General features: G+C 36.5%; 1 protein-coding gene across 1 annotated transcript; it reads right to left on the reverse strand.

The window, feature by feature from the left end:
• Positions 1 to 937: 937 nt before the first annotated feature.
• LOC141831530 (casein kinase 1-like protein HD16) lies at positions 938 to 7,138 on the reverse strand. The gene is made up of 16 exons (XM_074718906.1): positions 6,557 to 7,138; positions 4,761 to 4,895; positions 4,617 to 4,690; positions 4,472 to 4,541; positions 4,341 to 4,396; positions 4,190 to 4,261; positions 3,962 to 4,056; positions 3,792 to 3,858; positions 3,550 to 3,679; positions 3,256 to 3,474; positions 2,986 to 3,128; positions 2,733 to 2,907; positions 2,089 to 2,179; positions 1,849 to 2,006; positions 1,477 to 1,665; positions 938 to 1,401 (listed from the first exon to the last, which is right to left on the reverse strand). The coding sequence occupies exons 1-16, from the start codon at positions 6,884 to 6,886 to the stop codon at positions 1,342 to 1,344; spliced, it is 2,064 nt and encodes a 687-aa protein (XP_074575007.1). The 5' UTR covers positions 6,887 to 7,138; the 3' UTR covers positions 938 to 1,341.
• Positions 7,139 to 15,863: the final 8,725 nt, after the last annotated feature.

Below are 15,863 nucleotides of genomic sequence, written 5' to 3' on the forward strand. Positions count from 1 at the left end.
AATCTCAACCGGAACTAATACTATTATAACAACTTTTTCAAAATTATTTCACATTTTAACAATTTTAAACAATGTTACAAGTAATATTTTTAAAAAATTAATATATATTATAATGATTTTAACTAATATTATTATAATAATACTAAAATAAAAATATTTTTAAGATAAAATATCAGATAAAATACATTTTTGATAAAAATAAATAAATAAAAGAGAACCTTTTAATTTTTACTAAAAATTTATTTTTTTCCCCTTAATTTGAATGCTTTTAAAATATATCAAAGACCAATTTGAAGTTAATTCAAATCATCTCCTGTCCATAGATCTCAAATATCACAATTCAATTCCCAATTGAAACATACATAAAACATACAACTATGTTGCAACTCACAATTCTATTCTAATACCTAGATAGAGCATAACACTCTACGATAATGAATCGATCATGAAGTTCAACTGTCAATAACCTCAACATTAATACTCTTTGAATTTATCTCGATAAAAAAAAATTTCTATGAGATCACATCGATCACCTTAGGATTAATGAGTTTGACAAATTAAAAACCTTATTATCAACAGAAAATTAAAAGTTCCTAATTGTTAAAAGAAATAAGATATAATGATTTGCTAACAAATAATGACCATAACCTTTCTATGCAATTATAAAACTATAATGTGCTATGTTTACAGGATTAACTCAAGCATTCAGCTGCGAATGTAGAAAAGGAAGCACTAAAACAATACCAATTGTGCTTGTCAAGTATGCCCTGAACCCAAAGGTTTACATTAATATCGAACGCATGGAAATTATCATCAAATAAAATTCATCTAAATATAAATGAGAATATAATAACAATGATAGAAGGTTGTTAACTTGCAATAAGAGCAATATCATGGAATAGGCATAGCAAGTTGGATAAAAGCATGATCCCAACATATCAAAATCCAATTTCCAGTCCATCACTACTTTTAGTGTGTTGTTGCAATTACCAAAATCGAAGGAAAATAAATTAGGCGGCAAAGCAACTGGCAGTAGAGCAACCGAAATAAAGCAGCAGTTCTAGTAAATGATCGCATCCACTAGATGGTTAACTTTCTGCAAAAATAAGCAGTCTCAATCTAAATATTAGTAACTATACAGGCTTAAATTTACTGAAGATGCTGAAGACCAAATATATTTTGATAGCACAAGCAAAGGCATCTTCAAAACTCGATAGAATGGCACAAGTAAGTTGGTTTCCCACATAGCAATGAAAGGTGCCTTGACAAGATAATCCTAACCACCAGTGGTGTTGCAATTTGCCAAAAAGTTTTTAACGGTTCGGGTGGAGGTGAGAAACTTCATGAGACAGTTCGGCCAAAACAAATGGATGCAATATATAGATTTTTCGCCCATTTCTCCTAGAAGCAAACATAACATTTCTTTGTTAGGGAAGACACTGATAGTGACGTTCACTCAAAAGTAACTGCTCTCACCTTCACATGTTGACTTGGAAAAGCAGATGTTCTAAGAGTCTCTTGTGTCTCATCTGGTAGTTTCCTTCTAGGTATACTAAGCACCAAGGCAGCCTGGTCACCTGTTGCGGCAGTTGCTGTTATGCGGTAACCACTATCCCATCTTCGATGAATACCTTCGCTAGGGTAAAGGAAGTCGAGTTCAATAACCTGAAAATTAAAATGATTTAGGCGATTTGACTTTTGCATCAAAAATCATGCAGCATAGAATACAAAACCTTAAAGGCCTCAACTACAAAACACAAGACATAGAACAACCCTTATTTTTTTTCCTTCTCCTTTGCTCCTTTTATTTCCCATCTTTTTAGTCAAAACGTGAGAAATGGAACTGACCTGATCAGAGAAACCAGCATTACGAGACATAACGACAGCCCACCTATTGCCAGCAGTTGCCATTGCAGTAACATAAAAACCTTCCCTCCATTTTTTGTTTATCCACTTGAAAGGGAATGACTCACTCACTTTGTATGATTGCTGCGCATAGAGAGTACCTGTAATAAATCATCGAACAGATGAAGCCAGTGGAACATTTTGAAATTGAAAATGAGCCGATGCATGTTTGAAGAAGATCACCTTTGGACATAACCACCAAGGAACTGCCATTGTTTGTCCCTGCTAGTGCGCTAATATAATAATTTTTCTCCCATTGTTCCATTATCCATTCCTTCAAAGGGAAAGAGGAAGTGGTTTACCAGAAAAGCATTAATCAAAGGGTAAATTATATACACACTACGTCTACTAGTAATTTCAATGTATTACTTTATTAAATGTTAACTACATTTAACAAAAATGTTTCACATATTTGTCAGTGAGAGAGCCACAGAAACTATCACAAAGGGTAAATTATACGCGCGGTAGGTCTACTTTACTAGTAATCAATGTACTACCCATATTTCAAAAAGAAAGGTGTTTTAGAATTTGGGATTTGATTTGTTAATGGGTATTTTGTGGTACTTTTGCTAATGCACAGAAACTATTGTAAATGGAACCAATAATAAGGAGTTTATGTTGCATGATACCTAGAGCCTTACGGTCAATTTTTATTAAATGTAGTTAAGATTGTCAATTCACAGGCCTAGATAAACATTTAAAAAATGTATATGGAATAATTTACGCTTAAAAACTATTCAGTTATCCATGTTAAGCACATCATGATATCTGGTTCTAGGGTTGGAGGATTGCGATTAGAACATATAGTGCATCAGAACATCACTCACCTTGTGAAGAAAGTTTGTAGATAGCTCATAAAGCTGAGCAGTGAAGCCTGTGCCTGCATCCATGATTAGGGCCCAAAGATTGTTACAAGATGCCACACAACTGATGAATAAACCATCTTCATTCCCCTTCTCGATATGTTGTGCAAGCCTCATATCAGCAACATTATAATGGTACCTAGAGTATAAGACTTGGTTATCAAGTTCCTCTTATCTAAGAATTTGATACTGAGACAACTATCTAGATAATAAACACCTCTGTTTCATAGGTCGTCGTGCATTATAAACACTAATCCATTGATTTGCAGGCAACCCCATTCTAATCTTCTTTTTGGGCTGTTCATCAACTTCTTCTTCCATCATTAGACGACCTCTTTTTTGGCCTACCTGATATATAAGCTTTACAACATGGGAAGACATTTTAGATTAACTGTTTTTTATATAAAAAAACCGGACATTCTGTTACATAATCACCCTAGGAGGTAAATAAATAGATCCAAGATACAAATATAGGAAATTGAAATACCTTTTGAGCTCCATCAGTGTTAATTGGCCTAATATCTGGATTAGGACCTACTATGCCATCAAAAAGTGAGATGCACTTAGCATAGTTAGGTTCTTCATCAAACTTCAAGTTAACCACATACTCAACAAACTGTTTGAAAGGTTGTGGGCAAAAGCAACAAAGAGACTCTGGAGATGTAGCCATCTTCTTTTTGCAGACGAGGAAACCTTTATTTTCACCCTAATAGAACACAAAGAAAGGTATGAAGAAGAAGATAAGCATGGACAACGTCAATTAAAGTGCAAATTAGCCTACCTGATACCCTTGCCAAGGTAGACGACCACGGAGAAGAAAGACAAGTGTATAAGCAAGGGATTCTAAATCATCTCTTCTGCTTGCTGTCCTCCCAAGGTGAGCATGAGCACTAGCATAGCGCACAGTCCCCCTATAGAACACAAACAGAATTAAATTTTACTAATGGTTAAACTAAATCTAAAATCTAATTGAGAAAGTAGACAGCCTTTTTTAATGTTAAAGGTGTAGCAGGAATTAATTACCTGAAAACATCTGGCCGTTGATCATATTCAACATGTGAATTTGTTGAACTATCCTTCCACTTAGTGGCTGTCAGTTAAGAATGTAAGAGTTTAATAAGACATCCTATTTAGTGACATATACTGAAAAAAAATTAAAAAATTAAACAAGCTAAGCCAAGCACATTAATTACCTAAGCCAAGATCAACAAGAAACAATTTCTTTTCTTCAGAAGTCCCAGTAGGTCCGAGTAAAAAATTTTCAGGCTTCACATCCCCATGCACATAACTGACATTAGCAATGGCAGTAGTTACATAAAAAAGCATATAAAAAAGGTAGGTGAAAAGTTCTTATTAATTATAGTGTTTTCTTAACACATAAAAAAACAAACTAAGATGCAAAGCAAACAGTAAACTTCTACCCTTTTGAATGCATCTTCTCCAATATGGAGATTGCTTCAATTGCAATACATGCGACCATTTCCACAGACATTCTGCATAACAGGAGAGATGAAAATTAGCAAGTTAACCAATTCAAAACAAGTACTAACCAAGATTCAGCATTAATCATACGTGTGTGAGTTATTATTCCATACATCCCACAGGCTTGGTCCCAGCATATCCATAATCTGCAGTTTGCCTTTTGTTATTAGAAAACATCTTACAAACTCTAAAGGCAGAAGAGCTAAAAATTCTCCAAGTACCATGACATAATAATCCCCTTGCCGACCCTTGTAATGAACTTTTGGCACCCCATGAATACCACCAAGAGTGCTACACAAATAGATTATTCATCAGGTTTCTCTAAATTTGTAGTTTTCGCTGAAAAATACAAAAAAAACAACTTACTTGTACACTTGCCATTCATAAGGTGGACCATAATTACATCCTTTGCTGGTCCTGTGCTCAAACTTTAGTGCTACCTGGGAGGCACCGAATATATGTCAAAAGCATTATGACCATTCAGAATTATGTTAATAGGAAATACCACACCTCTACAGCACTAGAACCAGTGGTCCTATCACTGGGGTTGGCAGGCGAAATCCGACGTCCAACATAAACTTGTCCAAATCCACCTTTTCCTAGCTTCCTTTCAACTTTGTACAGTGGTGAATTGCTGACTTGTACCTTATGAAATGATAAAATGATCAATTTTTCCAAGAATATAAAAGGCATCATAATAAGTATGAATGAAAGTAGAGATAAGACGTTCCTTGCACTAAAAGCAATCTCTCTTAGTATTGAAACAGTATCACAACTTGCTCCCAGATGCTTATCTTCAACAATAGAAGACATAAATGTAGATATATTGATATAGGATAGGCCTGCTTATCTTCAACAATAGGAGACATTAACGTAGATATTATTGATAGGGCAGTCTGGGCTATTTAAATGGAACTTAATTTCCATAGATATGTGTGATTGTCGTATGTCCCTTATTAGAATATCGTGTACAACCTATTGTACGTCATGGATTACAGTATCAAGTTGTTTAAAATGTTAAGGACCTACATGTAAATAGATGAGGAATTTCCAGTAAAATATCGAACTTAGGATTGCAAAATGTAAAGTGAGAATAAAGTTATATTATATTACCTAGCAACAACCTTTGGGAAAATAAAGTAATATTATATTACATCCCTCTCATCAATCATCCTTAGGAGAATGAACCCCAATAATTTTTTCAAATCGAGCATTGTATCAGATCAGCACAATACATCTCTGAGCGCCAACCGTCATATGGTAGATTTGCTGACTAAATCTTTAAAGAACCTTAAATTGAGCATATTTTAAATAGCTAAACTCAATATCTTTAAACCAACTTGTAAAGAAGTGTTAGGGACCAAGTTGTAAATTCTGTAAATATATTGAACTTAGTGAAGTAGGTGAAACTCGACAAGCAAAGGCAATAGGGCATCAAAAGAGAAAAAAACTATTCCAACTTCTTCTGAACCCTTAGTAAGTTCATATTTAAGCCATGTTAACCAAACAAATGATAGACAGAAATTAAAAAGAAGGCAAATAACCTGAAAATGTCTAACCTTTACACTTTCCAAGTTTAACAATCAACACGACCTCCAAAAATACACCTAGCAGATCCTAACTAGACTTGAGATCGTTTTGACCTCCTTCAATTTCTTACCTAGAACACTTTTTATACAGCTAATGTATTCACTTTGTTGATATGGCTAAAAACACTGCCCATGACACTCACATCTCATGCCCTCTTTATTTTTCCGTCACTTCTTTTATAAGCCTCAAGCCCTATTATGTTAACTTGTTAAGCATCAATATATCACTGTGTACAATTGAGGATGAGGGATATCAAAAACAAGTAAGATATGTGAGTGGACAAATACAAATCATCCATTTGTAGCCATGTTGACCAGAATGGTGAGCATTAGAACGTTTCATCAGTCGTCCAACCACTCCATTGGATGGCATAATGATTGGACAACCAAAAAAATTTCAACATAATACTCGAGCTTCTGTGAGGCAATTAACCCAAATAAAAACCATCAAATGTAGAGTTAGGCTACAAGGTTAAAAATACGAATTGAAATTTGGATAAGCATATAAAACCTAAAATGAATCAATTTACAGAAATAGACTCTTACAGAATTTCTTTTCCATGAAATTTATTTCGTGAAACTTCATGTGCTTCAAACTGAGTTATATACGAGACAATAAAATAAAGCCAGTAAGCATGATTCTCACAGCCAATCCAAATACAAGGCACTCATCAACAGCAGCGCAATCAGTAAAAAAAAAATGGTTAAAGGTCTCACCTTTTCAGGGAGAGGCGCAGCGTTCCCCTCGTCCTCCCCGCCAGCGACTTTATCCGCACTCCTCGCCCCACTATCGTAATCATTCATCTTCCTCTCCCCGACCCCTTCCCGGTTATCCTCCCGGGCCAAACCGCCAACCTCACCGCGACCTTCCTCTAAACCGACCTCCTCCGCACGCTCAGCAGACCTCCTCAGCGGCGGCGGGTTCTCGCCCACTGGCTGCTGATTCCTCGCCGTCCGCCTCCGCCTTGTCTTCGGCTGCTCAGCCTGAACCACTGGTTTCGCCTGCGCCCGGCCCCTGCGCGCTCCGCTACGCAGCTCCGGCATCATTCAGCGACCCAACCCCATGCCTCAAAACCGTAATTTCGCAGCCCGAATCGACCGTGCCTCCAGAGTGCGAGCCTAGGCCAACTGGAGAATCGGAAGCCAAAAATCGATCGATCTCGCCGGAGTGGAATCGGCTAGATGAGAGGGGAACGGAGGCCGTTCTGGAGAATGATCGGAGCTAGGGTTTGGAAAGGTTTTGATAGGAAGATTTTGATATTATCGATGATGCGATGGTTCGAGAGAGAGAGAAGAGAGTTGAGAAGGCGTCCATGGGAGAGAATAAGAGGAAGTCACCGCGGGGGTAGTTCTGTAAATATCTATGAAATTGTATTTATCGCGTGAGCAATATTAAGAAATTTTAAGCGCAACAGAAAAACTTCGTATTGCCAATTATAGATCACTTTTGGATGTTATCATTCGAAGGATTAATGCGTAGCCCAAAGGCCCCAAACATACATATATTCAACCTTAGTGCTTGAACGAGATACTGTAGGTTGTTTTTTCGAATTCCATGAGATAAGATTTCGTCCAAGAAATATTGCATACCCACTAGTAGAACGTCTATCTTCAGCAGAGCTTGCCTAATCCACATCGCTATAAGCATGCAAGTCTCTAAAAGAATGACGATACAAAAGAAGACCATGTAAAATAGTACCTTTGAGATAACGAAGTATTTTTTTTTACATTATCCCAATTTTGTTCAATTGGAGCATGCATAAATTGACAAGCATGATTTACTGCAAAGGTAATATCAGGTCGTGTGATAGTGACATATTGTAAGGCTCCAACAATAATTCGATAGAGTTGAGGATCAGACATAGTTGGAGATGATGGAGTTGTAGATACATTGCTTATAGCAATTGGTGTGGAGACCGGACGTGCACCATCCATTTTAGCTCTTTGGAGAAGTCCAATAATGTATTTGCTCTGAGAGAGGAGACAACCCTCATCATGTGGGATTAGTTTAAGACCAAGAAAAAAACGAGCATTGCCCAAATCTCAAATAGGAAATTCTTGATTGAGAAGACTAAGTATAGTTGTGATGCCCTTTTAATCATTGCAGGTTAATAAAATATCATCCACATAAATAAGAAAAAATATCATAGATCCATCATTATATTTGTAGAAGAGAGAAGAGTTTGTTTTTGATCCAGAAAATCCTTGAGCTTGTAACCAAGTAGATAATCGATAAAACCACGCACGAGGAGCTTGTCGAAGACCATATATGGATTTCTTGAGTTGACAAACACGAGATGGAAATTGTGGATGGATAAACCCAGGTGGTTGCTCTATAAATATAGTTTGCTCAAGATGACCATGAAGAACAACATTAGAAATATCCAATTGTCGTACAGACCAATTACAACTGACAGCTAATAATAATAATAATCTGATAGATGTAATTTTGATGACGGGGCTAAAGGTGTCATGAAAATCAATACCTGGTTGTTGATTAAATCCTTTGGTTACAAGACGAGCTTTGTATCTTTCAAGAGAACCATCAGCTCGATGCTTGAGACGGAATACCCATTTAGAGCCCACAACATTTATGGAGGGAGTGTGCGGAACTAGAGCCCATGTTCCATTGCGAAGAAGTGCATCAAATTCTGTAGACATTGCACGATGCCAATTCGGATCCTTGTTCGCTTGCGAAAAACAAGTCGGTTCAATAGATTTTGAAGAAACTACTAAAGCTTGTGGAAGGGGATATCGGGTTGTCATTAGTGGACAACGTGCATAGATGTCACTTAAAGGAAGCATACGACGAGAATCACTATCATTTGAATCGCTTGTTGATGGCGATGAGGAAGTGGGCTGACATGGTGAATTCGATGATAGACCTGTATTATTTGAGGAGTCAGAGTTAGAAAGCATATTATCTATGGTTGGTGAGGCTTCCGAGATTGGACATGGAATAGGATCCAACATATTATCCCTTTTGTTAGTGCATCTTGCTCTTGTTGGAGCACAACTTGAGGTGATTCGGATGATATAAGATAGTTGTTAAAGAGCCCCGGAGCAGGACCTAGGATGCCATCACCTCCGGCAATGTTAGGTGTCATCAAGAAAGTGTCACTTGTATTTGGAGAAGAGATTGAAGAAGCTGTCGAAAAAGAAAATAAAGACTCGTCAAAAGTAACATGCCGTGAAGTATATATCCGTCTTGTAGGTATATGCAAGCAACGATATCCATGATGCAAATTACTATAACCAATGAAAACACATTGTAGTGAACGAGAATCAAGTTTGTGTTTAGAATAGGGGCGTAACCAATTCAAATTCCCCTAGAAAATAAGATAGTATTTGCTCCGCTAGATTTTATAAAATAATGATTACCATGAAATTCAAAAATGACATCATTATCAAGACAAAATTGACGTACGGAAAATAAATTTTTAGTAATAGATGGGATGTGAAAGATGTTGCACATGTGAAAAGTACGATTAGATAAATGAATATATGTGTTTCCAAGATTAGTAATTTATAAACCTGAGCTATCGCCTACCTGCACCGTGTCCAAACCATAGTATGGTGTTACTTCTGTAAAGATATTGTAATCTGATGTGACATGATGAGTTACTCCAGTGTCAATATACCATTCAGTAGAAGAAAATTCTGGTGGTTTATCAAGAGTAGGCACAGACGAGAGCACTTTAGGATACATAGGTGAAATAGTCGATTGTCTTAAATCTTTAGGACCGCAGATAAAATTTGTGTCATATCGTCTAGGACATTGAGTACTAATATGCCCAAGTCTGAGACAAATTTGACATCTACTTTGAGTATTCGACATTGAATGAAGAAAAAGAGAGAAGGGGGAAAAAAGCGATGATAAAGAAAGAGAAGAAAAATATGCGCACTTGCGGCGGTGATAGAAGCAAAATTACTATAGAATGATGAAAAAAATTAGAGAAATCATGGCTTTGATATCATGTTAGAGAAAGGAAAACCGAACTAGAGAAAAAAAAGGTGGAAAGAAATAAAATTTCCTCATTGATAATTTTCCCATAAGGGATACAATTTATAGGAATATTAAAGTGCTTGGTCAATTGACAGATTAATAAATAAACTGTCAATTGACATATTATAAAAGAAAAGTTCTAATCTTAATAATAAATTTTATTGACTAGTTCTCTTTTAAAACTAGTTCTCTTTTAGTACCCCTTTCTTCTCCTTAAAATTTTTAAAAAAGGTTGGCCTGTGGCACGCCCCATGGCCGTGGGGAACCCAACCCCTTTTTCTCTTTTCACTCTACCAAGTTTCTCTTCTCCTCTTCGATAAAGCAGTGGCAAGGGTTGTCTTCAATCTCAACACTCCACGAGGATTAGAAGCAGATATTCTCCTTGTCATCTCCTTGCTCTCCTTCATCAGCATCGGGAAGCACTACAATTTTGACGCCATGGGTGAATACCTCACCAAGCGTATGATGCTCGTAGGATGTTGTCCGAGATCATCATTTTTCAAGGTAGGCTAGTTCGTATAGGACGAGAAGTCCTTGCATGGTAATTGTCCCTCATTATGGTGACGGAGGGGGATCTTCCTATGGTGTACCCTGGAGTCGCCTCATTAGCCATTCTCACTTTATTTAGGACATGGTCCTCTCTTATGATGGCTAGTTTGTCTTATATCTAGCTCCTAGGAGGGTGACCTTCGCCTCTGGGATCTCGATATTGAACTCACCAATCAAGGACGCCATCTCTGTCGCCTTCTTCGTCGACAACCGCCAAATTGTGTTAGCCTCACGCGACTGCCACTAGATGTGGGATTACTAGTTTACCAGAGTTTTCTACTTCCCAAGTTACCACCACTCGTCATTGAGATCCTCATCAAGATCTTTCACCTCTTTTTTACAATGTGGAGGTCAAGGCGTTTGCCACTCACCAACTTTCTTACTGAGAATAAATACGGAGGTCAAGGCGTCCATCACTCATCATGGAGATCCTTTTCTAGATCTTTCAGCAGTTCATCAACATCAATGTCATCATGTACTACGCGTCGATACTCTTTCATACCATGGGGTTCCACAATGACGCCTCCTTGTTGCCTGTTGTCATCATCGGGATCGTTGACGTCTTTTCCACCGTTATCTACGTCTGGTCGGAGGAGGACCCCAGCCCGAAGTTGGGCAACCAATCGCAATTGGTGCCGCACATTCGACTTCTCCAGTACCTCCAACTTGGCTTTCACCACCTTGGCCTTTGCTTGGTGTTCATGTCTATCCGCGTGCGCACTTTCATCATGGCCTTCCAGTGTCCGCTCTATCCACGCGCACACCTTCTTCATCGCCTTCTAGTGTCCGAGTCTATCCACGCACACACCTTCTTCATGGCCTTCTAGTGTCCGCATCTATCTACGTGTGCATCTCTTTTATGGCTTTCGCGATGTGCACCATCTTGTTCTCCTCGTTAACCTTTCTCTCTGTCTTCGTTAGAGGGAAATCAAGATTATTGAAGAAAGGTCTTGGGATCTAAATCATGACTTTGGATAATTTCCATCTAGCTTTCTTTTGTTTGTGCGTTCTCAAATCTCACCTCTCGCATTCGTGGCAGTTGTCACCAGAGAACAACATACAACAAACATTTTTCTGAGTTTTGCTCAATACACAACAACTTTTTTTTCTCTTCTACTATAGTAAATTTTAGCTACCAAAATTGTAGTCTTCTTTGTCTGCTGCTCTTTCTTCCAATGACGGATCAGGTTCTAGCCTTCAAATAGCCACTCCTTATCTCTTTTATTGTTCTCTTCCATCAAAGGCAAAGTCCAGAACCTTGTTGTTAGATATGTCATATCATTGGTCATACTGGTAGTCATTGCTCTAGAAGATTTGATTGACTATCTAGTTGGAGAAGATGTTCTCGATATATTGGTAATCAAACTTAACGTTCAACATCAATCCGTTGAGTTTGTAGGGGGTAATGAGGATAAAGATGATAGTCTGATAAAAATCAAAAATTGATTTCAAATTACCGATGACTAACCATATTTGGACTACAATCTCAATCATATTTATCTTTATTCCCATATTTGTTATTACGATGTTTATCATGATATATTACCTTATTTATTATTATATTTTCCATATATTATTGTAGCAATTTGTATAAATAGGTTTGCTAGCCTACGATAATAATAATAATGAAGCAATTGTCTTCTCTTTACTTTTCTCTTTATTCTTTCTTTCTGTCTCTATCTATTTCAACATTATTATTTTTGTGTGTGCGTGTGTATTAGTGGATTTCCAGGTGATAAGCCTAGAGACAGTGCATCACTTTATTAGTTTGCCAAGCATAAATCTTCAGAGTTACCTAAATGAAATTAGAGTGTCAATTTTAAGTGAGTAAAAATGGATCATTTAATGTCAGTCTTCGGTCACATTCATTGCATATGCTATATGCGGGCAGGACTTTTTCAAATTTTATGAAAGTATGAAGTAGTTATAGATGTAGAGTAACTTAGATGTTTCTTTCAATTTTACTATACAGTTCCTTTAGGAAGAACAAGATATCTCTATTTTGATACCTGGGCTTTGATTTCTATTGTTAATAAACCTGAAATCTTCTAATGTTGTGGCACTGGTCTTAAGAACCTTCAGTTTAACAAACATTATCTGGATGTTGATAAACATGGAAGCTTGTAGTGTTTTGATTTGTTGATCCTAACAAACCCTGTAAGTACTGAAAAATGAAATATTGCAATTTTTATTTTAATTTTTTTGAAAGCTGTACTTTATATTGAGTAAAAAGAGGTCCACAAATAAGCAAGGAAACACATTCTTAACTAATTGAAACCATTGCTGGAAGACGGTTCAAAAGATAGGGAGGAATTAACATGGTGTTGACTATTGAGCCATACAAGTGATTTCTTTAACAACTCCTTGACAAAATTAAACATGTATTCCCCTCAAAATATACTAATTTCTTTATTTCCCCTTGAGAATTTAATTTAGTAAACACAACGTTCTTAAGTAAAAAAGCAAAATGCTAAGATGGATTCATCAAATTATTAGGGAAGATAAAGTAATGTATAGAGTTCAATCAAGGAATACATCAATGCGACCCTTCTTTAAATAATTGAGACTTACACACCTGATACTAATGAGCATTCGACAAACTTAATATTTTGCATAGTTGTTTCCATGTGACCTTATGGTCAAGGGTTCGAGAACAAAAGCAACCTCTTGTAATGCAGGATAAGATTGCATACAATAGACCCAATGTGGTCGATCATTTTCCGTCGCCTCATGTTGGTGGGAGCTTTGTGCACCAGATTGTCCTTTTTTTATGCATTAAAAAATTTATCCCTCTTAGAATAGAGCACAATGACCATTAATTGACACTAAGAACTTTTAAATATTGTGCATTGTCTAATTTGATATGCATATATGAGAGCAATTAGGTGAAGTCCCAATAAAAGATAAGATTAAAAAAAAGAGATGATGAAAAAAAATTGAGAGGATATTAATAGTGAGTATTGTATAAAGTTCAAAGGAATTATGAGATTAATGTAGTTCCTCTATGCAGTTGTGATAAACACAGTTTATTGATGAAGATAATGATAGTATCAAGTTGATCAGTGACTCATACTTTTCCACTACATGTCTTTAATTTTAATATTAGTGCCATTTGATAGCAAAGAAAGATGCTTAAGAGGTGAAATCCATATTGGAAGGACATGGAGAGAGAAGATATATAATTTGAGTAAATGACATGATTATATTCCTATGTTAAGTTTGTAATTTTAGTCAAATATCAATGACAATAATGTATTATTAACAATCTAGGTTCAATTCATGCTGATGAAATTTGAAAGGGATTTGTATATTCTAAAAAATATATAAATATTTGTGTGTTAATAAATTTTGTGATAGAAAATCTGAATTTGGGGAGGATAAGTATGTAATGGGTCCTAATTTTATTAATTTGATCTTTTTCCAATTTTTCTTCAGTTTCAGCAATTGATGCTCGCTATAACTGTGAATAATAATTGCAACTTGTTTGGCAGAGGCTCTATTGCTGACCTTTAGTTTCTTGTCAATATAATTTGATAAGCCTTAGTCAATGCATGTGGATGAAGGCTACAATGTAAAAGTAAAATTGAAAGAGGAATCTTCTTATATGCTCAAAAAGAGCATCATTCTTTAAAAGATTTTATTCAAACTTTACTTGTTTCAGGCTCTCTCGAGAAATGACTGACAGCCAGGATGATCATGGTCCCATGCTATTTAGCAACATTAAGCTCCCTAGATTTACGGCCAGGAGTACGTCACTGTCTTTGCCACCATCCTTTGACAATGAAGGAACCTTTATGTCTCATACTGGTCCTTTGCATCCCCATAGGGAAACTTTAAGTAGCCCTTCAAGTTGGAGCAGAAGGCCAGAAATGGTTCATTCGCAACATGGGTTTACAAGCATACAAAGTGGAAAACATCTTGCTGACCCAGACTATCTGTGTTATGGCACTGATGTCAAGAGAAGTGAACATCTGCTGATGTCTGGGCCTTTGGGATCATGCAATGACCCTGACTGCACTGAGTGCCCTCCAGCTTATAAAACCAAAAGAGGACTTCAAAGGGGCTCCATATCTATGGATAAAAAGGTGCAACTTCCTCCCTTTTGATCAAATGATTATATGTTTTTTTTTTTTGTTGTTGAGTGTGATAATTAATCATGATGTTTAAATCAGCCACTTGTTTCCAACTTTTGACTCCCATTATGAATGTGAAACTAATGAACTCTATTTTAGACGTGATAAATATGAGGTCAAGACATGACATGCGGTAATAACAAGATCACACTTCAATATCAAGGGCATAAAGTGAATTGGCCTGATGTAATGTCTTGCTATATTTATCTTTTTTGTCAGATACCTAGTGGTCAGAAACAACCTTTTGCAAAACATGATACGACTACGTACATAGACCCTTCTTCAGGGCCCACATTGACATGAGTTTCGTGCACCAGCTGCCCTTTTATCAGATACCTAGAGCTAGTTCAAAGAAGAAAGAACTAATTCTGAGCATGCCTTCCTTGCTTGGGATTCTAGGATATGGATGTTGCAGGCACATTTTACTCATCTCCACCCTACTCTCAAGTCTGATCAGGAAGAATTCGGTCATCCCCAACCTGCAACAGCCAACCTCACCATTTTTCTAAACTATTTCATATTTCAGGAGAAAACTAGAGTTTTCTTTGGTCTTCCTCTACCCCATACACTTTCCATTTCATGTTGATTCAATTCCTATAATTCTAATGTTTTTGCGGCCTTTCAAAATGTCCATATCATCTCCATTGATTAGTTTTCATATTTTTATCTACATCTAATTGCTCGCTAATATTTTCTTGTAACTCCATGTGCCCAACATAGGATTTGTATTTTTGCTACATTATTTTTTGTATGATTTTCCCCAACAGTACATTATTCTGATCCTTAAAGTATTATGGATTATATGATAGTGTAAATATTATTAGAATTACTATGTAGTCAATACCAACCCAATTTTTATGAATGCACTGAGCCTTGTGAAAGTTACCTGGTCCAGTGAGACAAGACAGTGACACTGCAAAATGGTGTCTGGATGAAATTATCCTCCTCTGTTCTAATACATAAATACCAGAAGAAAATAGAAGGAAAAAAGTGTCTTTTGTCTTCCAGTAGTAAATTATCACCCCAAAGCCCAACTGCCCAAGCTTCATCCTCTTGTATGAAACGGATAGGTTAGAACCTTAGTTTTCAAAATATTACATGCTTTAGTTTTGATAGTTTAGGATCAAATTTCAACTTCACGATAATAGTATGACAATGTGATAAGTTGAAATGAAACTTGAATGAGAACAGTGTCAAGTTTCAACATAAATCTTGTGCCCCAATCAGATAAGAATATATTTATGTGTAGTTTCTATAAGGATTCATCATTAGATTTGGTCTGGATTTAAGGTGGATTGGAATTGAATCACAACTGCAAGACCCTGACATTGGAGAC

The sequence above is a fragment of the Curcuma longa genome, chromosome 7 (assembly GCF_044706935.1).
Source record: "Curcuma longa cultivar G26 ecotype Majalengka, Jawa Barat chromosome 7, ITB_CL_G26_1.1, whole genome shotgun sequence".
NCBI lineage: Eukaryota > Viridiplantae > Streptophyta > Magnoliopsida > Zingiberales > Zingiberaceae > Curcuma > Curcuma longa.

Bases quoted from the DNA above. Each gene is read 5' to 3' on its own strand.
- LOC141831530 (XM_074718906.1), bottom strand. From the start codon at position 6,886: ATGATGCCGGAGCTGCGTAGCGGAGCGCGCAGGGGCCGGGCGCAGGCG. The intron at 1,666-1,848 runs GTCAGTTCCATT...TTTAATTTTCAG, and splicing joins ATGCTGGTTTCTCTGATCAG to GTTATTGAACTCGACTTCCT. The intron at 1,402-1,476 runs GTGAGAGCAGTT...GTTTGCTTCTAG, and splicing joins TTCCAAGTCAACATGTGAAG to GAGAAATGGGCGAAAAATCT.